The 25,185-nt window shown below is 38.0% G+C and overlaps 1 protein-coding gene across 1 annotated transcript in view; it reads left to right on the forward strand.

Annotated features, from left to right (window-relative positions):
* Positions 1 to 25,185, forward strand: part of LOC128640077 (uncharacterized) — a 227,037-nt gene that overhangs the window by 157,677 nt on the left and 44,175 nt on the right. The window contains exon 9 of the mRNA XM_053692408.1: positions 23,768 to 24,550. Coding sequence (XP_053548383.1) covers positions 23,768 to 24,550 — 783 coding nt within the window. The remainder of the gene's footprint in view (positions 1 to 23,767; positions 24,551 to 25,185) is intronic.

Consider the following 25,185-nt stretch of genomic DNA (forward strand, 5'->3'; position numbering starts at 1 on the left):
AAACACAGGAGCGCCACATGGCCCAATATTGTAGGATGCAATTAAGGGTATTTGGTTATATAGATACTCACATTAGGTGAGGCTCCCCTGATGGTGCAGAGGGAACAGTGATGTCACATAATATGTTCCCAATTTTTGATTGGTTCCACTGGTCCTTATGATTTGCCTAATTGAGCAACACCCATTTCAGGTGTTACTCATTATCTAAGCTTGAAGTTTGTATGTCTGGCATATATAGCAAGTGTACAGCAATCATTTTGTTAAGCCTGATGAAGTAGCCACTGGTTGGCTGAGAAACGCGTTGCTATTATATTTTAAACATTTTAATAAAGTAAGTTTGTTATACTTACCACTTGCTGCCGGACCACCATTATTATCGCTTGTTTTTTGGACTTTTTGGGAGTTCCAGACTGCCGGATATGTCTGCTGGGTGACTAGATTGATCCCAGCTTGCTCTGACTGCACCAAGGGAGGTGCTCTACTAAATGTGAGTGAAATACTTACCCTTTTACACATCACATGTCTATCTAGACAATACTAGACCATATAGGCACCTTTTGTGTTCTATATCATCCTCTGCAGAGTTCTGAACATCTACCGGAGTACAGTCTTCTGGGTGACTATTATTGATCCCAGACCGCTCCCTCTGCACCATCAGGGGTGCCTGACCTAATGTGAGTGTATCTATATAACCAAATACCCTTAATTGCATCCTGCAATATTGGGCCATGTGGCGCTTCTGTGTTTTTATGTTGTCTACAGATGCAGAACTGGTTTGAGATGTGATATACTGACGTAGTTCTCTCCAGAAAGGGCATCAGTAAAATCTTGAACTTGACCCAGTGACTTACTCACAGATTCAAGAAGATTGTGGAACCAGATGTGTTTTTTCTGTCTGCAGAGAGAACCTGTTGCTCTAAAACTCTCTATATCATCTGTTGTCTTGAGATCCACCTTTTTGGGGACTCTGTTATAAGTGAATGTTTTGGAAGTTGAAGTTCTTCCTGGGCTTGAGTTAATGCCATCTTCTTTTTCCAGCTGTGTGAGATGTCCAAAAAAATTATTGTGCAAGCCTGTGGCTCTAGAAATGTGAGGCTCATCTTTCACTTAATTTTCAATTGCAAGATGCAACCTGTGCCCAAAACACTGTAGTCTTGTCCATTTATTCAGAGAGACAGCCTTGACAATGTTTGTGCCATTGTCTGTGATGGTGATTGATACTTGTTGCTCCACACAGAGTCCCCATGAGGCCAACGCCTCTCTCAAACCTTGGCCCATATTCTCTCCACACCAGTTTGGTCAGAATCAGAAGCTATCCAAATACAAGAAGAAACAGGCTGCAGGATGTGGATGACTTCGCTGTTGTAGAAGAAACAGGCTTGCAGTGCACTTGCAGGATGACTTTGCTGGCTGTTGTAGAAGAAACGGGCTGCAATCTGGAACTACAGCTGTTGGCTGACTTTGTTGAACTTGATACTAGGAGACGACACACCAGGCAGTCTTTGCTGTTGGTTGAACATAAGAGTTATAGAATAAGGTGGTGGGAGGGAGGAAAAAATAGACATAGAATGGTAGGGGGGTCAGGGGAGAAAAGTTCTACTTTTTGGAAAAACAACAAACGCACACAGAAACAGTAAAGGACTGGGAGGGACATCCTAAAAAGTAAAAAACACTTCTTTTTTTTTCCTTCATTAAATTTAATTAATTTAATTTCTGTTCAAGAGCAATAGAGCATGCATTTTTAAACAACATTCACAATAGAATTGACTTATATTAGCTTAGCTATTTTCTTATTTCTTAAACACTATTGGTTAGGCGTACTCAGGGCTGCTTTTTTTTGGCTGCACATCCACAGATTAATAGGGCATTGCACACCTGACACAATGAATACATTGCACATTTAAGCCTTAAGCTATTTTGGATATTTTGCCTCACCAAAATGCATTAATAATTTTTTATTGCTGCAGCACTAGCCTAGCTGCAATGATAAAGAAAACTGACTTGCATTGATTGCAACTTACAATAAAAAATGATTAAATATTTATTTTATTGCAAAAAAATATTTTATAAACTTACTTACATTGCAGCAGCATCCATCCACCATAAAGAATGACAAAATAAAATGTATTTAACCAAAATTACTTTTTTGGGAACAGACTAGAACATTTTTTATATTAATTAGAAAAAATATTTGTGGTGTGGTACACTACTGGACTGCAAACTAGTATAAGATTAATGGTAAGTGTAATTTAAAAAGTAACACTTAGAGGGAAAAATACTAAACTTAAGATATTATTGTGCACTGCACCACTGTGTATGATGATTGATTGATCTATCTTCTACACTCAACTTCATTATATATTAAATATATAACAATTATCATCTATGTATCTATCTCTATATCACCATCTATGTATCTATCTCTATATCATCATCTATCTAGTCTTTATTTATATTAACAATATATTATTTACAATTCGAACACCCTACAAGCAATTTACTGAACATATATAATTAAAATATATTTTAAAATTGACCCAGACAGGGAATGTAATCAATGCTATGCGTCACAGAAGTTAATAAAAAAAAAAAGCATTTTAAAGTTTTTGTACACTACTCACTTTATTGCTCATAACTTTGAGCGCATGTCCCACCGCTTGACCACCGCCACACCACTCCCAGATGAAGGCTCCCACACACTCTGCAATCTCTGTAATAATGGCCATTTTGCGGGCATTCTCAGATCCGCACACTGGTCCGCCTCTCATCCTCCCTCACCGCCTCCGTTTTCATGACAGATTTATTTATTTTTAAATTGCATACTCTCGTGGTTTTTAAATTGCTGCAATTAATCGCCGTTTTAAATCGCATATGCCCTAGTACACACACACACACACACATGCTTCCAAAGCTCAATAATTAGAGAACAATGGAAAATGAACATTTTATGAGTTATCTCTTTTACACCCCGACGGGAGTGTAATTACTTCTGCTGTGGCTGTGTTTACATTGTATGGACTTAAGTATAGAAACCTTCAGTATAGGTGGGGATACCACAAGCTAAATCAGCTATTCCAAATGCTGAAATAAGGGTAAAGAGCTACCTGTAAACAATTTAATACACTCCAGAAGGTAAAATGGATCATTGGGAACAAATTAAAGTGGAGAATTTTTTGGGGGTAATCTGTCCCTTTAACTCTGCAAAGTCTTGCTGGTGGCTGCGTGCAACTGCCACTTCTGACTGGCAGTGAACGGAACGTCGCGTGTGTAGCTCCTTTCATTGGTGGCTAAACGCACACTGGTTGATCACATTCTTGTGCTTCTTTTCTGTTGGCCGTTATTATCAGTGTGTGTTACCTGTAAACACAATCCTAAAATGCTTCTGCCTTTAATACCCCTGAAGCTTGAAATTAGCACTTTAAAAAATTACACACAATTGTAATTTTCATTTTGAAAAAACGAGGATTGAGTCCTTGTTGGGGTGCGCAGGTATGAGATGCAAAGCACATAAACCAAAACCAGTCTCGGGGGAGGCAAGGTAATACCACACCGCAGGCCACCCGATCTAACGGCAGCACTCCCAAAAATAGGATAATGGCAGATATCTGTAGGGGCAGAGAACAGAGAGAGGCGCCTTATGGGACAGTATCGTGGTGTCGCTAATATGCAGATAGAGGCAGACAGCACACACAGATGGAAGAGTACTCACAAGTGAGGCGGCATAAACGTATGCCAAACTAGACAGGACGGAACCTTAGTCGCCCGCCAGACGGTCCAATAGGAGAAAGACTCTCACGTTCCAGTGGTCCAATCCGCTACGGCGGACAAAGGCAGACGTCAGGTGCCCACAGCGTCTGTGGGAGGATCAATGGCTCAGAGTCCTTAGTGCAAGTGGCAGAATATCGCTCCACACATAGGATCAGATGGTAGACGATGAGAGCGGGGTTATCGTAAAAGATATTTTTATTGATAAAAGTAAAATTAAAACTGTTTAAAATACAAACAATTCACCGATTTTCATATTCAAAAATCTAAATGTGCAGAATTAATGACAAACACAATGGAATTTTTAGGGGTTAGTGATTACATCACAAGTTGAAGGTCCTGTATGTTAATTGTTATAATTTAATAGCATGTAGTGATGCCGTTCGGCGACATGTGTGAGTAGGTACCATTTTGTATATTTTTGGTTTCTTCCTAACATCTGATATGAAGTTGGGTAACATTGCAAAAATCCAATCTTCTATTCTGAAACTTTTTTAGTTAACATAAAAAATGGTGCCAATAAACAATGCAAATCATTTGATTGTGTAGACATCAAAAACATACCCCCCAACTGTCCCGATTTTAGGGGTCTGTCCCCCTGTCACTGATTGCTAGCCATATGTCCTGATTTGCCCCATGCATTAAAAAAAAAAATATATATATATATTTATTTTTTAATTCTATTGGGCCCATACTCAGAAGCAGCTGGCTTTGCTTTCACAGGGTTAGATACCTGTTAGATTCCCTGTATACACTCTGACCACGGGTGATGGTGACCTCTCTAACCTACCTCTGATGGTGACCTCTCTAACCTACCTCTGATAGTGATGATGTCTAACCCCTGGTGATAATACTAGCATGCCTTCAGTTTTATACAATGAGCAATGCTAATACCAGGGTAACAAACAGTGGCAGCCGCAGACTTCCAGCTAATGTGCTTGCCAACCCCAGGACCCCATGCAATGAATTACAGATACCCATATATGATGTATTGTGTGTGTCTATCTGTATCCATAACTGTGTGTGTGTCTTTGTATGTATAAGTTTATGCTATGTAGTGTGTGTGTCTGCATGTATAAATGTAAGCTATGTAGTGTGTGTATGTGTATCTGCATGTATAAGTGTATGCTATGTAGTGTGTGTCTGCATGTATAAGTGTATACTATGTAGTGTCTGTGTATCTGCATGTATAAGTGTATGCTGCATGTATAAGTATGCTGTGTAATGTGTGTATCTGCATGTATAAGTGTATGCTATGTAGTGTTTGTCTGCATGTATAAGTGTATACTATGTAGTGTGTGTGTGTATCTGCATGTATAAGTGTATGCTATGTAGTGTGTGTCTGCATGTATAAGTGTATGCTATGTAGTGTGTGTCTGCATGTATAAATGTATGCTATGTAGTGTGTGTGTGTATCTGCATGTATAAGTGTATGCTATGTAGTGTGTGTATGTCTGCATGTATAAGTGTATGCTATGTAGTGTGTGTTTATCTGCATGTATAAGTGTATGCTATGTAGTGTGTGTATCTGCATGTATAAGTGTATGCTATGTAGTGTGTGTATCTGCATGTATAAGTGTATGCTATGTAGTGTGTGTATCTGCATGTATAAGTAAATGCTATGTAGTGTGTGTGTGTATCTGCATGTATAAGTGTATGCTATGTAGTGTATCTGCATGTATAAGTGTATGCTATGTAGTGTGTGTGTGTATCTGCATGTATAAGTGTATGCTATGTAGTGTGTGTGTGTATCTGCATGTATAAGTGTATGCTATGTAGTGTGTGTATGTCTGCATGTATAAGTGTATGCTATGTAGTGTGTGTTTATCTGCATGTATAAGTGTATGCTATGTAGTGTGTGTATCTGCATGTATAAGTGTATGCTATGTAGTGTGTGTATCTGCATGTATAAGTGTATGCTATGTAGTGTGTGTGTGTATCTGCATGTATAAGTGTATGCTATGTAGTGTATCTGCATGTATAAGTGTATGCTATGTAGTGTGTGTGTGTATCTGCATGTATAAGTGTATGCTATGTAGTGTGTGTGTGTATCTGCATGTATAAGTGTATGCTATGTAGTGTGTGTGTGTGTGTGTGTATCTGCATGTATAAGTGTATGCCATGTAGTGTGTGTGTGTATCTGCATGTATAAGTGTATGCCATGTAGTGTGTGTGTGTATCTGCATGTATAAGTGTATGCCATGTAGTGTGTGTGTGTATCTGCATGTATAAGTGTATGCCATGTAGTGTGTGTGTGTATCTGCATGTATAAGTGTATGCCATGTAGTGTGTGTGTGTATCTGCATGTATAAGTGTATGCCATGTAGTGTGTGTGTGTATCTGCATGTATAAGTGTATGCTATGTAGTGTGTGTGTGTCTGCATGTATAAGTGTATGCTATGTAGTGTGTGTGTGTATCTGCATGTATAAGTGTATGCTATGTAGTGTGTGTGTGTATCTGCATGTATAAGTGTATGCTATGTAGTGTGTGTGTGTATCTGCATGTATAAGTGTATTCTATGTAGTGTGTGTGTGTATCTGCATGTGTAAGTGTATGCTATGTAGTGTGTGTGTATCTGCATGTGTAAGTATATGCTATGTAGTGTGTGTATCTGCATGTGTAAGTGTATGCTGTCTAGTGTGTGTGTATCTGCATGTATAAGTGTATGCTATGTAGTGTGTGTCTGCATGTATAAGTGTATACTATGTAGTGTCTGTGTATCTGCATGTATAAGTGTATGCTGCATGTATAAGTGTATGCTGTGTAATGTGTGTATCTGCATGTATAAGTGTATGCTGTGTAATGTGTGTATCTGCATGTATAAGTGTATGCTATGTAGTGTTTGTCTGCATGTATAAGTGTATGCTATGTAGTGTGTGTCTGCATGTATAAGTGTATGCTATGTAGTGTGTGTCTGCATGTATAAGTGTATGCTATGTAGTGTGTGTGTGTATCTGCATGTATAAGTGTATGTTATGTAGTGTGTGTATGTCTGCATGTATAAGTGTATGCTATGTAGTGTGTGTTTATCTGCATGTATAAGTGTATGCTATGTAGTGTGTGTATCTGCATGTATAAGTGTATGCTATGTAGTGTGTGTATCTGCATGTATAAGTGTATGCTATGTAGTGTGTGTGTGTGTATCTGCATGTATAAGTGTATGCTATGTAGTGTGTGTGTATCTGCATGTATAAGTGTATGCTATGTAGTGTGTGTGTATCTGCATGTATAAGTGTATGCTATGTAGTGTGTGTGTGTATCTGCATGTATAAGTGTATGCTATGTAGTGTGTGTGTGTATCTGCATGTATAAGTGTATGCTATGTAGTGTGTGTGTGTATCTGCATGTATAAGTGTATGCTATGTAGTGTGTGTGTGTGTGTGTGTGTGTGTATCTGCATGTATAAGTGTATGCCATGTAGTGTGTGTGTGTATCTGCATGTATAAGTGTATGCCATGTAGTGTGTGTGTGTGTGTATCTGCATGTATAAGTGTATGCCATGTAGTGTGTGTGTGTATCTGCATGTATAAGTGTATGCCATGTAGTGTGTGTGTGTATCTGCATGTATAAGTGTATTCTATGTAGTGTGTGTGTGTATCTGCATGTGTAAGTGTATGCTATGTAGTGTGTGTGTGTATCTGCATGTGTAAGTATATGCTATGTAGTGTGTGTATCTGCATGTGTAAGTGTATGCTGTCTAGTGTGTGTGTATCTGCATGTATAAGTGTATGCTATGTAGTGTGTGTGTATCTGCATGTATAAGTGTATGCTGTCTAGTGTGTGTGTATCTGCATGTATAAGTGTATGCTATGTAGTGTGCTACTGTGCATTTTTGCTGACTTTAAAGGCCAGAATCTAGAATATTAATGGGGAATGCAGACAGCAGTTTTAAAGAATTTATTATTAAATGTCCAATTAAGATAAAAATAATTAGCACTGTCTTTGCAAAGGCTAATTAAATACATAGCTCACATAGCTATACCAGTGGTTTGAGCTTGTGTTTCATTCGCTGCCTAAGTGTATTAAAATATATGACTTTATTTAGAATTTTATTTATATTACTTTGGTCTTATGATTTTTTAAGCTCCGCCCACCACATTTCAAATTTTTTTTACCGGTGGGGGTGTCCCTCTTTTGAATTTTGAAATGTTGGGAGGTATGCAAAAATGTCTGATCTGCAGCTATTAACATGTTGATAATTATCAAGCAAAAGATTGTGATCAACCCTATATTAAGCTAGAGTCAGTAATATTAAAATTACGGGCACTAATGGATTTTCAGTGGTTCTCAACCCAAATGAGCTCAAGGCCCAGTAAATTATATACATTGGTATCAGCTAGAATCACCTAATTGCAGTGTCCAGGTCCAGTCCTATCTGTTTCTTGTACCATGCTGTCCTCTCACTGAGCTGCCACTATATGTGCATGTGCACTGGCACTCTCACAGGCCTGCCGAGTATTTCTTATGTGTGGAGCCTCAGGCCTGTCATAGCTCACAGTGGGGGCATTTCATGTTGTAACCCACCAGGAGGGCTGTCAATCATTAGAGCCTGTAACTATAGCATTAGAATGTTCCATACTGACGTTTTTTCCATGTGAAAACTTGAGCTCTTTAGAATTCACTTGTTAATCCAGAGCTTTTCATGGTGTCAATCTTTCTTAACTTTTGAAGTGAATTTCAATTTTTATGATAAAGTGCCTGTTTTTTAAAGATTCAATTTAAAACAGGGGCACTTTAATTCATCAAAATTTACATTTCGCTCATGTTGTAAAAATACTTACCTTTTAATCCTGACAGCCGTTCCAGCTTCCCCCGGTCGTCGCAAGCCTCTTCCTACGTCATAAATGACGGATCGGTCATCCTCCGATTCCTCATTTTAGACCCAGGAAGAGGCTTTGCAACGGGCGGAGGATGCGATGCAGCGACTGTCAAGATTAAAAGGTAAGTATGTTCACAACACAAAAAAGGGCCCTTTAGCATAAAAATTTACATTCACTTTAAGTTATGACCATGCTTCATTCTGCATTTTTTTTATTTATTCTGTGTCACACAATGATGCACTTTTTATACAAATTACTTTAGGAGTGGAGTTAAAAATGTCACAGATACGAGCATTTTATCCTAGCTACATACACTAAAATGAGTTTACAAAAAGGACATTACTTAAAATGTGCACCATTTGATTAAAATGACAAAGTTCAATAATGGGCTCCCATAAAAAATTAAATTGCAGATAAAATAATAAAAGTGCATTGCAAAGATTTTGAATTATGCATTAACTCTGAAACTTGTAGTGTTCCATCTTTCTCAGGGAGTCCTTATAAGATTCAATAAATATGCGCATTCGTCGTTTGTTCCTATGAACGAATGACAAAAATGGCCATGGGTAATGGCATTCAGCAGATTTATTTTTTTTTCGTTTGAAAGTGCAACACACAAAGATGTGAATTTGTGCAGATCTTTGTGTGTTGCATTTTCAAACTAATAGACATGGCTCAGAAAAGAGACAAATGCAGCTACCTGCACCCATATGCATCAAAGAAAGACGCATGCAGATATTTCTTTCATGTAATTAGCAAGAGTCCATGAGCTAGTGACGTATGGGATATACATTCCTACCAGGAGGGGCAAAGTTTCCCAAACCTCAAAATGCCTATAAATACACCCCTCACCACACCCACAAATCAGTTTTACAAACTTTGCCTCCTGTGGAGGTGGTGAAGTAAGTTTGTGCTAGATTCTACGTTGATATGCGCTCCGCAGCAGGTTGGAGCCCGGTTTTCCTCTCAGCGTGCAGTGAATGTCAGAGGGATGTGAAGAGAGTATTGCCTATTTGAATTAAATGATCTCCTTCTACGGGGTCTATTTCATAGGTTCTCTGTTATCGGTTGTAGAGATTCATCTCTTACCTCCCTTTTCAGATCGACGATATACTCTTATATATACCATTACCTCTACTGATTCTCGTTTCAGTTCTGGTTTGGCTTTCTACTACATGTAGATGAGTGTCCTGGGGTAAGTAAGTCTTATTTTTGTGACACTCTAAGCTATGGTTGGGCACTTTTATATAAGTTCTAAATATTTGTGTTTAAACATTTATTTGCCTTGATTCAGGATGTTCAATATTCCTTATTTCAGTTTCATTATTTGGGATAATGCATTTGAATAATCAATTTTTTTCTTACCTTAAAATTTGACTTTTTTCCCTGTGGGCTGCTAGGCTCGCGGGGGCTGAAAATGCTTCATTTATTTCCGCCGTCGTTCTTGTCACCGGAAGTTGCGTCATTTTTTTGTCGTTTTTGCGCCAAAAGTCGGCGTTACCGGATGTGGCGTCATTTTTGCCGCTAAAAGCATTTAGGCGCCAGATAATGTGGGCGTCTTTTTTGGCGCTTAAAAATATGGGCGTCATTTTTGTCTCCACATTATTTAAGTCTCATTGTTTATTTGCTTCTGGTTGCTAGAAGCTTGTTCACTGGCATTTTTTCCCATTCCTGAAACTGTCATTTAAGGAATTTGATCAATTTTGCTTTATATGTTGTTTTTTCTATTACATATTGCAAGATGTCTCAGATTGACCCTGAATCAGAAGATACTTCTGGAAAATCGCTGCCTGATGTTGGATCTACCAAAGTTAAGTGTATTTGCTGTAAACTTGTGGTATCTGTTCCTCCAGCTGTTGTTTGTAATGAATGTCATGACAAACTTGTTAATGCAGATATTTCCTTTAGTAATGTTACATTACCTGTTGCTGTTCCATCAACATCTAATACTCAGAGTGTTCCTGTTAACATAAGAGATTTTGTTTTCAAATCCATTAAGAAGGCTATGTCTGTTATTCCTCCTTCTAGTAAGCGTAAAAACATAATTTATGTAAGAACTTACCTGATAAATTCATTTCTTTCATATTAGCAAGAGTCCATGAGCTAGTGACGTATGGGATATACATTCCTACCAGGAGGGGCAAAGTTTCCCAAACCTCAAAATGCCTATAAATACACCCCTCACCACACCCACAATTCAGTTTAACGAATAGCCAAGAAGTGGGGTGATAAAAAAGTGCGAAAGCATATAAAATAAGGAATTGGAATAATTGTGCTTTATACAAAATCATAACCACCACAAAAAAAGGGCGGGCCTCATGGACTCTTGCTAATATGAAAGAAATGAATTTATCAGGTAAGTTCTTACATAAATTATGTTTTCTTTCATGTAATTAGCAAGAGTCCATGAGCTAGTGACGTATGGGATAATGATTACCCAAGATGTGGATCTTTCCACACAAGAGTCACTAGAGAGGGAGGGATAAAATAAAGACAGCCAATTCCTGCTGAAAATAATCCACACCCAAAATAAAGTTTAATGAAAAACATAAGCAGAAGATTCAAACTGAAACCGCTGCCTGAAGTACTTTTCTACCAAAAACTGCTTCAGAAGAAGAAAATACATCAAAATGGTAGAATTTAGTAAAAGTATGCAAAGAGGACCAAGTTGCTGCTTTGCAAATCTGATCAACCGAAGCTTCATTCCTAAACGCCCAGGAAGTAGAAACTGACCTAGTAGAATGAGCTGTAATCCTCTGAGGCGGAGTTTTACCCGACTCAACATAGGCAAGATGAATTAAAGATGTCAACCAAGATGCCAAAGAAATGGCAGAAGCTTTCTGGCCTTTTCTAGAACCGGAAAAGATAACAAATAGACTAGAAGTCTTTCGGAAAGATTTAGTAGCTTCAACATAATATTTCAAAGCTCTAACAACATCCAAAGAATGCAACGATTTCTCCTTAGAATTCTTAGGATTAGGACATAATGAAGGAACCACAATTTCTCTACTAATGTTGTTGGAATTCACAACTTTAGGTAAAAATTCAAAAGAAGTTCGCAGCACCTCCTTATCCTGATGAAAAATCAGAAAAGGAGACTCACAAGAAAGAGCAGATAAATCAGAAACTCTTCTGGCAGAAGAGATGGCCAAAAGGAACAAAACTTTCCAAGAAAGTAATTTAATGTCCAATGAATGCATAGGTTCAAATGGAGGAGCTTGAAGAGCCCCCAGAACCAAAATCAAACTCCAAGGAGGAGAAATTGACTTAATGACAGGTTTTATACGAACCAAAGCTTGTACAAAACAATGAATATCAGGAAGAATAGCAATCTTTCTGTGAAAAAGAACAGAAAGAGCAGAAATTTGTCCTTTCAAGGAACTTGCGGACAAACCCTTATCTAAACCATCCTGAAGAAACTGTAAAATTCTCGGTATTCTAAAAGAATGCCAAGAAAAATGATGAGAAAGACACCAAGAAATATAAGTCTTCCAGACTCTATAATATATCTCTCTAGATACAGATTTACGAGCCTGTAACATAGTATTAATCACAGAGTCAGAGAAACCTCTTTGACCAAGAATCAAGCGTTCAATCTCCATACCTTTAAATTTAAGGATTTCAGATACTGATGGAAAAAAGGACCTTGAGACAGAAGGTCTGGTCTTAACGGAAGAGTCCACGGTTGGCAAGAGGCCATCCGGACAAGATCCGCATACCAAAACCTGTGAGGCCATGCCGGAGCTACCAGCAGAACAAACGAGCATTCCTTCAGAATCTTGGAGATTACTCTTGGAAGAAGAACTAGAGGCGGAAAGATATAGGCAGGATGATACTTCCAAGGAAGTGATAATGCATCCACTGCCTCCGCCTGAGGATCCCGGGATCTGGACAGATACCTGGGAAGTTTCTTGTTTAGATGAGACGCCATCAGTTCTATTTCTGGAAGTTCCCACATTTGAACAATCTGAAGAAATACCTCTGGGTGAAGAGACCATTCGCCCGGATGCAACGTTTGGCGACTGAGATAATCCGCTTCCCAATTGTCTATACCTGGGATATAAACCGCAGAGATTAGACAGGATCTGGATTCCGCCCAAACCAAAATTCGAGATACTTCTTTCATAGCCAGAGGACTGTGAGTCCCTCCTTGATGATTGATGTATGCCACAGTTGTGACATTGTCTGTCTGAAAACAAATGAACGATTCTCTCTTCAGAAGAGGCCAAAACTGAAGAGCTCTGAAAATTGCACGGAGTTCCAAAATATTGATCGGTAATCTCACCTCCTGAGATTCCCAAACTCCTTGTGCCGTCAGAGATCCCCACACAGCTCCCCAACCTGTGAGACTTGCATCTGTTGAAATTACAGTCCAGGTCGGAAGCACAAAAGAAGCCCCCTGAATTAAACGATGGTGATCTGTCCACCACGTTAGAGAGTGTCGAACAATCGGTTTTAAAGATATTAATTGAGATATCTTTGTGTAATCCTTGCACCATTGATTCAGCATACAGAGCTGAAGAGGTCGCATGTGAAAACGAGCAAAGGGGATCGCGTCCGATGCAGCAGTCATAAGACCTAGAATTTCCATGCATAAGGCTACCGAAGGGAATGATTGTGACTGAAGGTTTCGACAAGCTGCAATCAATTTTAGATGTCTCTTGTCTGTTAAAGACAGAGTCATGGACACTGAATCTATCTGGAAACCCAGAAAGGTTACCCTTGTCTGAGGAATCAAAGAACTTTTTGGTAAATTGATCCTCCAACCATGATCTTGAAGAAACAACACAAGTCGATTCGTATGAGATTCTGCTAAATGTAAAGACTGAGCAAGTACCAAGATATCGTCCAAATAAGGAAATACCACAATACCCTGTTCTCTGATTACAGACAGAAGGGCACCGAGAACCTTTGTAAAAATTCTTGGAGCTGTAGCTAGGCCAAACGGTAGAGCCACAAACTGGTAATGCTTGTCCAGAAAAGAGAACCTCAGGAACTGATAATGATCTGGATGAATCGGAATATGCAGATATGCATCCTGTCAATCTATTGTGGACATATAATTCCCTTGCTGAACAAAAGGCAAGATAGTCCTTACAGTTACCATCTTGAACGTTGGTATCCTTACATAACGATTCAATATTTTTAGATCCAGAACTGGTCTGAAGGAATTCTCCTTCTTTGGTACAATGAAGAGATTTGAATAAAACCCCATCCCCTGTTCCGGAACTGGAACTGGCATAATTACTCCAGCCAACTCTAGATCTGAAACACAATTCAGAAATGCTTGAGCTTTCACTGGATTTACTGGGACACGGGAAAGAAAAAATCTCTTTGCAGGAGGTCTCATCTTGAAACCAATTCTGTACCCTTCTGAAACAATGTTCTGAATCCAAAGATTGTGAACAGAATTGATCCAAATTTCCTTGAAAAAACGTAACCTGCCCCCTACCAGCTGAGCTGGAATGAGGGCCGCACCTTCATGTGGACTTAGAAGCAGGCTTTGCCTTTCTAGTAGGCTTGGATTTATTCCAGACTGGAGATGGTTTCCAAACTGAAACTGCTCCTGAGGATGAAGGATCAGGCTTTTGTTCTTTGTTGAAACGAAAGGAACGAAAACGATTATTAGCCCTGTTTTTACCTTTAGATTTTTTATCCTGTGGTAAAAAAGTTCCTTTCCCACCAGTAACAGTTGAGATAATAGAATCCAACTGAGAACCAAATAATTTGTTACCCTGGAAAGAAATGGAAAGTAGAGTTGATTTAGAAGCCATATCAGCATTCCAAGTCTTAAGCCATAAAGCTCTTCTAGCTAAAATAGCTAGAGACATAAACCTGACATCAACTCTGATAATATCAAAAATGGCATCACAGATAAAATTATTAGCATGCTGAAGAAGAATAATAATATCATGAGAATCATGATTTGTTACTTGTTGCGCTAAAGTTTCCAACCAAAAAGTTGAAGCTGCAGCAACATCAGCCAATGATATAGCAGGTCTAAGAAGATTACCTGAACACAGATAAGCTTTTCTTAGAAAGGATTCAATTTTCCTATCTAAAGGATCTTTAAACGAAGTACCATCTGACGTAGGAATGGTAGTACGTTTAGCAAGGGTAGAAATAGCCCCATCAACTTTAGGGATTTTGTCCCAAAATTCTAACCTTTCAGACGGAACAGGATATAATTGCTTAAAACGTTTAGAAGGAGTAAATGAATTACCCAATTTATCCCATTCTTTGGAAATTACTGCAGAAATAGCATTAGGAACAGGAAAAACTTCTGGAATAACCACAGGAGATTTAAATACCTTATCTAAACGTTTAGAATTAGTATCAAGAGGACCAGAATCCTCTATTTCTAAAGCAATTAATACTTCTTTAAGTAAAGAACGAATAAATTCCATTTTAAATAAATATGAAGATTTATCAGCATCAATCTCTGAAACAGAATCTTCTGAACCAGAAGAGTCATCAGAATCAGAATGATGATGTTCATTTAAAAATTCATCTGTAGGGAGAGAAGTTTTAAAAGATTTTTTACGTTTACTAGAAGGAGAAATAACAGACATAGCCTTCTTGATGGATTCAGAAACAAAATCTCTTATGTTATCAGGAACATTCTGCACCTTAGATGTTGAAGGAACTGCAACAGACAATGGTACTTTACTAAAGGAAATATTATCTGCATTAACAAGTTTGTCATGACAATTAATACAAACAGCCGGAGGAATAGCTACCAAAAGTTTACAGCAGATACACTTAGCTTTGGTAGATCCAGCATTAGACAGCGATTTTCCTGTAGTATCTTCTGACTCAGATGCAACGTGAGACCTCTTGTAATATGTAAGAGAAAAAACAACATATAAAGCAAAATTGATCAAATTCCTTAAATGACAGTTTCAGGAATGGGAAAAAATGCCAAAGAACAAGCTTCTAGCAACCAGAAGCAATGAAAAATGAGACAAAATAATGTGGAGACAAAAGCGACGCCCACATTATTTGGCGCCTAAATGTTTTTGGCGCCAAAAATGACACCACATCCGGAACGCCGACATTTTTGGCGCAAAATAACGTCAAAAAATTACGCAACTTCCGGCGACACGTATGACGCCGGAAACGGAAAATAATTTTTGCGCCAAAAAAGTCCGCGCCAAGAACGACGCAATAAAATGAAGCATTTTCAGCCCCCGCGAGCCTAACAGCCCACAGGGAAAAAAGAGTCAAATTTTTGAAGGTAAGAAAAAATGAATAATTCAAATGCATAATCCCAAATATGAAACTGACTGTCTGAAAAATAAGGAAAGTTGAACATTCTGAGTCAAGGCAAATAAATGTTTGAATACATATATTTAGAACTTTATAAACAAAGTGCCCAACCATAGCTTAGAGTGTCACAGAAAATAAGATTTACTTACCCCAGGACATTCATCTACATGTTTGTAGAAAGCCAAACCAGTACTGAAACGAGAATCAGCAGAGGTAATGGTATATATAAGAGTATATCGTCGATCTGAAAAGGGAGGTAAGAGATGAATCTCTACGACCGATAACAGAGAACCTATGAAATAGACCCCGTAGAAGGAGATCACTGCATTCAAATAGGCAATACTCTCCTCACATCCCTCTGACATTCACTGCACGCTGAGAGGAAAACCGGGCTCCAACTTGCTGCGGAGCGCATATCAACGTAGAATCTAGCACAAACTTACTTCACCACCTCCATCGGAGGCAAAGTTTGTAAAACTGAATTGTGGGTGTGGTGAGGGGTGTATTTATAGGCATTTTGAGGTTTGGGAAACTTTGCCCCTCCTGGTAGGAATGTATATCCCATACGTCACTAGCTCATGGACTCTTGCTAATTACATGAAACAAAGGTCTTTTAAAATTTCTCATTTTTCAGATGAATTTTTAAATGAACATCATCATTCTGATTCTGATAATGTTTCCTCTGGTTCAGAGGATTCAGTTTCAGAGGTTGATGCTGATAAATCTTCATATTTATTCAAAATGGAATTTATTCGTTCTTTACTTAAAGAAGTCTTAATTGCATTAGAGATAGAGGATTCTGGTCCTCTTGATACTAAATCTAAACGTTTAAATAAGGTTTTTAAATCTCCTGTAGTTATTCCGGAAGTTTTTCCTGTCCCTGATGCTATTTCTGAAGTAATTTCCAGGGAATGGAATAATTTGGGTAATTCATTCACTCCTTCTAAACGTTTTAAGCAATTATATCCTGTGCCATCTGACAGATTAGAGTTTTGGGACAAAATCCCTAAGGTTGATGGGGCTATCTCGACTCTTGCTAAACATACTACTATTCCTACGGCAGATAGTACTTCCTTTAAGGATCCTTTAGATAGGAAAATTGAATCCTTTCTAAGAAAAGCTTACTTATGTTCAGGTAATCTTCTTAGACCTGCTATATCTTTAGCGGATGTTGCTGCAGCTTCAACTTTTTGGTTGGAAGCTTTAGCGCAACAAGTAACAGATCATAATTCTCATAGCATTGTTAATCTTCTTCAACATGCTAATAATTTCATTTGTGATGCCATCTTTGATATCATTAGGGTTGATGTCAGGTATATGTCTCTAGCTATTTTAGCTAGAAGAGCTTTATGGCTTAAAACTTGGAATGCTGATATGTCTTCTAAGTCAACTTTGCTTTCCCTTTCTTTCCAGGGTAATAAATTATTTGGTTCACAGTTGGATTCTATTATTTCAACTGTTACTGGGGGGAAAGGAACTTTTTTACCACAAGATAAAAAATCTAAAGGTAAATTTAGGTCTACTAATCGTTTTCGTTCCTTTCGTCACAATAAGGAACAAAAGCCTGATCCTTCCCCTACAGGAGCAGTATCAGTTTGGAAACCATCTCCAGTCTGGAATAAATCCAAGCCTTTTAGAAAGCCAAAGCCAGCTCCCAAGTCAACATGAAGGTACGGCCCTCATTCCAGCTCAGCTGGTAGGGGGCAGATTACGATTTTTCAAAGAAATTTGGATCAATTCGATTCACAATCTTTGGTTTCAGAACATTGTTTCACAAGGGTACAGAATAGGCTTCAACATAAGGCCTCCTGCAAGAAGATTTTTTCTTTCCCGTGTCCCAGTAAATCCAGTGAAGGCTCAAGCATTTCTGAAATGTGTTTCAGATCTAGAGTTGGCTGGAGTAATTATGCCAGTTCCAGTTCTGGAACAGGGGCTGGGGTTTTACTCAAATCTTTTCATTGTACCAAAGAAGGAGAATTCCTTCAGACCAGTTCTGGATTTAAAAATATTGAATCATTATGTAAGGATACCAACATTCAAAATGGTAACTATAAGGACTATTCTGCCTTTTGTTCAGCAAGGGCATTATATGTCCACAATAGATTTACAGGATGCATATCTGCATATTCCGATTCATCCAGATCACTATCAGTTTCTGAGATTCTCTTTCCTAGACAAGCATTACCAGTTTGTGGCTCTGCCGTTTGGCCTAGCAACAACTCCAAGGATTTTACAAAGGTTCTCGGTGCCCTTCTCTCTGTAATCAGAGAACAGGGTATTGTGGTATTACCTTATTTGGACGATATCTTGGTACTTGCTCAGTCTTCACATTTAGCAGAATCTCATACTAATCGACTTGTATTGTTTCTTCGAGAACATGGTTGGAGGATCAATTTACCAAAAAGTTCATTGATTCCTCAGACAAGGGTAACCTTTTTAGGTTTCCAGATAGATTCAGTGTCCATGACTCTGTCTCTGACAGACAAGAGACGTCTAAAATTGGTTTCAGCTTGTCGAAACCTTCAGTCTCAATCATTCCCTTCGGTAGCCTTATGCATGGAAATTCTAGGTCTTATGACTGCTGCATCGGACGTGATCCCCTTTGCTCGTTTTCACATGCGACCTCTTCAGCTCTGTATGCTGAACCAGTGGTGCAGGGATTATACAAAGATATCTCGATTAATATCTTTAAAACCGATTGTACGACACTCTCTGATGTGGTGGACAGACCACCATCGTTTAGTTCAGGGGGCTTCTTTTGATCTTCCGACCTGGACTGTGATTTCAACAGATGCGAGTCTGACAGGTTGGGGAGCTGTTTGGGGGTCTCTGACAGCACAAGGGGTTTGGGATTCTCAGGAGGTGAGATTACCAATCAACATTTTGGAACTCCGTGCAATTTTCAGAGCTCTTCAGTCATGGCCTCTTCTAAAGAGAGAGTCGTTCATTTGTTTTCAGACGGACAATGTCACAACCGTGGCATATGTCAATCATCAAGGAGGGACTCACAGTCCTCTGGCTATGAAAGAAGTATCTCGAATACTGGTATGGGCGGAATCCAGCTCCTGTCTAATTTCTACGGTTCATATCCCAGGTATAGACAATTGGGAAGCGGATTATCTCAGTCGCCAAACGTTACATCCGGGCGAATGGTCTCTTCACCCAGAGGTATTTCTTCAGATTGTTCAAATGTGGGGACTTCCAGACATAGATCTGATGGCTTCTCATCTAAACAAGAAGCTTCCCAGGTATCTGTCCAGATCCAGTGATCCTCAAGCGGAGGCAGTGGATGCATAGTCACTTCCTTGGAAGTATCATCCTGCCTATATCTTTCCGCCTCTAGTTCTTCTTCCAAGAGTGATTTCCAAGATTCTAAAGGAGTGCTCGTTTGTTCTGCTGGTGGCTCCAGCATGGCCTCACAGGTTTTGGTATGCGGATCTTGTCCGGATGGCCACTTGCCAACCGTGGACTCTTCCGTTAAGACCAGACCTTCTATCGCAAGGTCCTTTTTTCCATCAGGATCTCAAATCCTTAAAATTGAAGGTATGGAGATTGAACACTTGATTCTCAGTCATAGAGGTTTCTCTGACTCTGTGATTAATACTATGTTACAGGCTCGTAAAACTGTATCTAGGAAGATATATTATCGTGTCTGGAGGATTTACATTTCTTGGTGTTTTTCTCATCATTTTTCTTGGCATTCTTTTAGAATTCCTAGAATTTTTCAGTTTCTTCAGGATGGTTTGGATAAAGGTATGTCTGCAAGTTCCTTGAAAGGACAAATCTCTGCTCTTTCTGTTCTTTTTCACAGAAAGATTGCTAGTCTTCCTGATATTCATTGTTTTGTACAAGCTTTGGTTCGTATAAAACCTGTTACTAAGTCAATTTCTCCTCCTTGGAGTTTTAATTTGGTTCTGGGGGCTCTTCAAGCTCCTCCGTTTGAACCTATGCATTCGTTGGATATTAAATTACTTTCTTGGAAAGTTTTGTTTCTTTTGGCCATCTCTTCTGCTAGAAGAGTTTCTGAATTATCTGCTCTTTCTTGTGAGTCTCCTTTTCTGATTTTTCATCAGGATAAGGCGGTGTTGCGAACTTCTTTAACATTTTTACCTAAGGTTGTGAATTCTAACAACATTAGAGAAATTGTAGTTCCTTCATTGTGTCCTAATCCTAAGAATTCTAAGGAAAAGTCTTGCATTCTTTGGATGTAGTTAGAGCTTTGAAATATTATGTTGAAGCTACTAAGGATTTCCGAAAGACTTCTAGTCTATTTGTTATCTTTTCCGCTTCTAGGAAAGGTCAGAAGGCTTCTGCCATTTCTTTGGCATCTTGGTTAAAATCTTTGATTCATCATGCTTATGTCGAGTCGGGTAAAACTCCGCCTCAAAGAATTACAGCTCATTCTACTAGGTCAGTTTCTACTTCCTGGGCGTTTAGGAATGAAGCTTCGGTTGATCAGATTTGCAAAGCAGCCACTTGGTCTTCTTTGCATACTTTTACTAAATTCTACCATTTTGATGTGTTTTCTTCTTCTGAAGCAGTTTTTGGTAGAAAAGTACTTCAGGCAGCTGTTTCAGTTTGATTCTTCTGCTTATAATTTCAGTTTTTTTCATTATAAGATTTAAACTTTGTTTTGGGTGTGGATTTTTTTCAGCGGAATTGGCTGTCTTTATTTTATCCCTCCCTCTCTAGTGACTCTTGCGTGGAAGATCCACATCTTGGGTAGTCATTATCCCATACGTCACTAGCTCATGGACTCTTGCTAATTACATGAAAGAAAACATAATTTATGTAAGAACTTACCTGATAAATTCATTTCTTTCATATTAGCAAGAGTCCATGAGGCCCACCCTTTGTTGTGGTGGTTATGATTTTTTTGTATAAAGCACAATTATTCCAATTCCTTATTTTTTATGCTTTCGCACTTTTTTCTTATTACCCCACTTCTTGGCTATACGTTAAACTGATTTGTGGGTGTGGTGAGGGGTGTATTTATAGGCATTTTGAGGTTTGGGAAACTTTGCCCCTCCTGGTAGGAATGTATATCCCATACGTCACTAGCTCATGGACTCTTGCTAATATGAAAGAAATGAATTTATCAGGTAAGTTCTTACATAAATTATGTTTTAGCATTCAATGAGATGCAGAGCCCTGATTCTCCTTCATGCTGCACAGTGATTGGTTGATGTGTACAGGACCTTGTTTATATCTGTCCTTAAAGGGACACTGAACCCAAAAAAAATTATTTTGTGATACAGATAGAAAATGCAGTTTTAAGCAACTTTCTAATTTATTCCTATTATCAATTTTTCTTCATTCTCTTGGTATCTTTATTTGAAAAGCAAGAATGTAGGTTTAGAAGCTGGCACATTTTTGGTGAACAACCTGGGTTGTTCTTCCTGATTGGTGGATAAATTCACCCACCAATAAACAAGTGCTGTCCAGTCCAAATAAAAGATAGCAAGAGAACGAAGGAAAATTGATAATAGGAGTAAATTAGAAAGTTGCTTAAAATTGCATGCTCTATCTGAATCACAAAAGAAAATAATTTGGGCTCAGTGTCCCTTTAATTGGCCACGACAAGGGAAGTATAATAAACAACATTCTAGAGGCTTTTCAATTGGTATGTCCTGGTCCTGTTTCGGTTTACAGCCATATCTTTTACAATGTAGTGAATAATTTCTGATGCGTAAAGAAACAAAGTCGAAAAACTTTACAGCCTCCTTAAGGGGATTTGAACTCTTTGGCTGCTCTTTTTTTCATAGAATACATTAGCTTAAAGGGACACTCAAGTCAAAATTAAACTTCATGATTCAGATACAGCATGTAATTTTAAACAACTTTCCAATTTACTTCCATTAACAAAATGTGCACAGTCTTTTTATATTTACACTTTTTGAGTCACCAGCTCCTACTGAGCATGTGCAAGAATTAACAGCATATACGTATATGCATTTGTGATTGGCTGATGGCTGTCACATGATACAGGGGGAGTGGAAATAGACATAACTTTGCAATTTATTTAACAAAAATCTACTACTCATTTGAAGTTCAGACTAAGTGCTATTGCATTGTCCTCTTATCATGCATTTGTTGATTATGCAAATGTAGAGTGTTGACTGGTCCTTTAAAGGGACATAAAACCCAAACATTTTCTTTCATGATTCAGATAGATTATACATTTTTAAACAACTTTCCAATTTACTTCTCTAATCAATTTTGCTTCATTTGCTTGGTATCTTTTATTGAAGAAGCAGCAATGCACTCCTGGGAGAAAGCTGAACACATTTGTAAGCCAATTAAAATGGGCATACAAGTTCATCCACCAATCAGCAGCTAGTTCCAAGCTCCTGAGCCTATCTAGATATGCTTTTCAACAAAGCATTTCAAGGGAATGAAACACATTATATAATAGAAGTAAATTGGAAAGTTGTTTAGAATTGTATGCTCTGTCTGAATCATGAAAGACAAATTTTGCGTTTCATGTCCCTTTAAGGTGCCTTTTTCCCCCTCTACCATGTAGTTCTCTATTATGGATGCAGTAATTTAAGTATAAACAAGCATTTCATGTTAAATGCTGTTTTACAAAACCTTATAACGTTTTGGAATGGCTAAACACATTTGTCTTGAATTTGGCACTTTAAAGGGATGGTAAAGTCAAAATTAAACTTTCATGATTCAGCATGCAATTTTAATTAAGTTTCCAATTTACTTCGGTTATCAAATTTGCTTTGTTCTCTTGGTATCTTTTATTGAAGGGTAAAACTAGGAAGGCTCATAAGAGCACAGACGTGTACATGTGTCTTTAATACTCTATGGCCGCAATATTATTTGCAGCTTTGTTATACAATGTTGCAAAACACTTCTGCCATAGAGTACTCCTGAGCTCTTATGAGCCTTCATAGTTTTACCCTTCAATAAAAGATACCAAGAGAACAAAGCAAAGTGCATGCTCTATTCGAATCGTAAACGTTTAATTTTGACTTTACTGTCCTTTTAAAATTTAAGTCACTGCGACCCCTGAAAATTTGATATTGGTTCATACTTAACAACTTACGAAAAATGTAACATCTCGGGTCTCCAAAAAGTCATAAAATTAAAATCCCTTTAATAATTATGTGAAAGTCAATTGAAACAAGCACAACAGGCAATTTACAAACAGATGGCCCTAAAGGATAGGCAATAGAGAGTTACACTTTTTATGAATAAGTAGGAACCCATTCTTAGAATCTTGCCTTCACGACTACAAAGACAAATTCTCTATCCACTTAGGAACTCAGACTTTATGATGAACGCCCAATTGAGAGGGGAGTGACAATTGGAGTATTAGAAAAATGAGCCAGGATTAGATCTTAAGCTTACGGTTGGACCCCCCCCCCCCCCCCCACACACACACACACTCTGTCCTTTTTACATCGCTCATTTCATGTCGCCCCATACTTTACATGCTTTCTCCTGCTACGTCTTTTCCTTTTTCTCTCTTCTGCGGTGCCCTGGGAGATGTTCATTGGCCTAGGCTTACAGTGGACAGCGCTTACCAAAGTTCCAATATGTGTCTTAAATTATACAGTTGGTTATATAGCTCTGTATCTTCGATTAGATTGACTCTACTTAATGTTGAAACTATATCTATATTAGTCTGACCAGGAAAAAGAGGTTATATCACAAGAACAATCTGTATTACAATATCCGTGAAGGCAATGTCCTAATACATTGTATGTTATTTCTTTTACAATTTGTCTATATGTTGAATGATGTACGTTCACTTGAACCTCAATAAAAAAAAGATTTGAAAAAAAAATAATTATGTGAAAGTGCTGTCAGTATGAATATAATCATACTGGTTACTCCTTAATTTTATTAATGTTTTAACTTTATTTAGTGAACTATTTAATCTTATTAACTCTTGCAGGAATAACAGTGACTTGAAAGAAGATAAAAACCTGACTATTCAAGACAACAGTAGTGATGATGAGGAGGATGGAGATGTTGATTTTCGTATAGGTGTCACAGACTTTCAAAAGGATTTGTCTGGAAACAGAGAGAGCATTCCAAATGAATATAACAAAAGCGATCTTCCACTGAGAGATTATCATGAAATTCCCAACAATTCTGGTCTTAGAGAAAAGCGATTTGACGACCAATTATATTCTCCTGAAGTTAATAGAATGAAATTTTTAAATGACACTCTACCTTATGATGCTCAATCAGAAAATCTGGATTATGATCTTCGTCTAGAAAGACTAGAACGCCCTGGTTTTCCTCCTAGAGTGTGTGAACCTATGATCAGGGAAAATCGGCCTTACAATGAATTTAAGCCTCATGAAATGCAACCGCTCTTCTCAGATAGGCACCTTAATAATGAGCCAAATTTTCCAGAACGACACATGCCTTTTTGCGATATTGGCCCAAGGCCCAGATTACATGGAGATTATCCTAATGAATTTTCTCAAGAACCAATGATTCATATGGCTAAACGTGAAGAAATGATGTCAAGAAGAGACATTCATCCTTTTGAACGTAGACCTTTTCCTTCTAGAGAGCCTGAATTTCTTTCAGAACCTTGTCCTCCTCCTCGCCTTATGGAAGGCCCCTTCAATCAAAGAATCCTCTTAGATGATGCTGTTCTAATGCACAAATCCAGGATGATGCAGAGACCAATGCACGAGGACCCTAGAAACATGGTTGAAAGAAGGTAATTTATTTATTTTGTACACTGGGCGACAAACATTACATAGCACTTTAACAGAGTAATTATAAGGCAGAATTTTATGATAAGTTTAAAACTGGACTTTGTTTTTGGGGACGTTGTACATAAGGTAATGGTGGTAGTTATTATGGGGAACTTTTTATAGTGTATGTTAGACTGAGTTTGAGAGGTATTGTTTGTTGCAAGTAAATTATAGAAAAAAAATTACTATATTTTTAGGGCTCGACAGATTTGTTCAAAATCTAGGTGCCAGTTCATAAATTTAGGACCCAGAAACACTTAGCCATCCCTATGAGATATAATCTATAAATGTATGTGTGTGTGTGTGTGTATATATATATATACAGGGAGTGCAGAATTATTAGGCAAGTTGTATTTTTGAGGATTAATTTTATTATTGAACAACAACCATGTTCTCAATGAACCCAAAAAACTCATTAATATCAAAGCTGAATAGTTTTGGAAGTAGTTTTTATTTTGTTTTTAGTTATAGCTATTTTAGGGGGATATCTGTGTGTGCAGGTGACTATTACTGTGCATAATTATTAGGCAACTTAACAAAAAACAAATATATACCCATTTCAATTATTTATTTTTACTAGTGAAACCAATATAACATC

This window comes from Bombina bombina, chromosome 9 (genome assembly GCF_027579735.1).
Source record: "Bombina bombina isolate aBomBom1 chromosome 9, aBomBom1.pri, whole genome shotgun sequence".
NCBI lineage: Eukaryota > Metazoa > Chordata > Amphibia > Anura > Bombinatoridae > Bombina > Bombina bombina.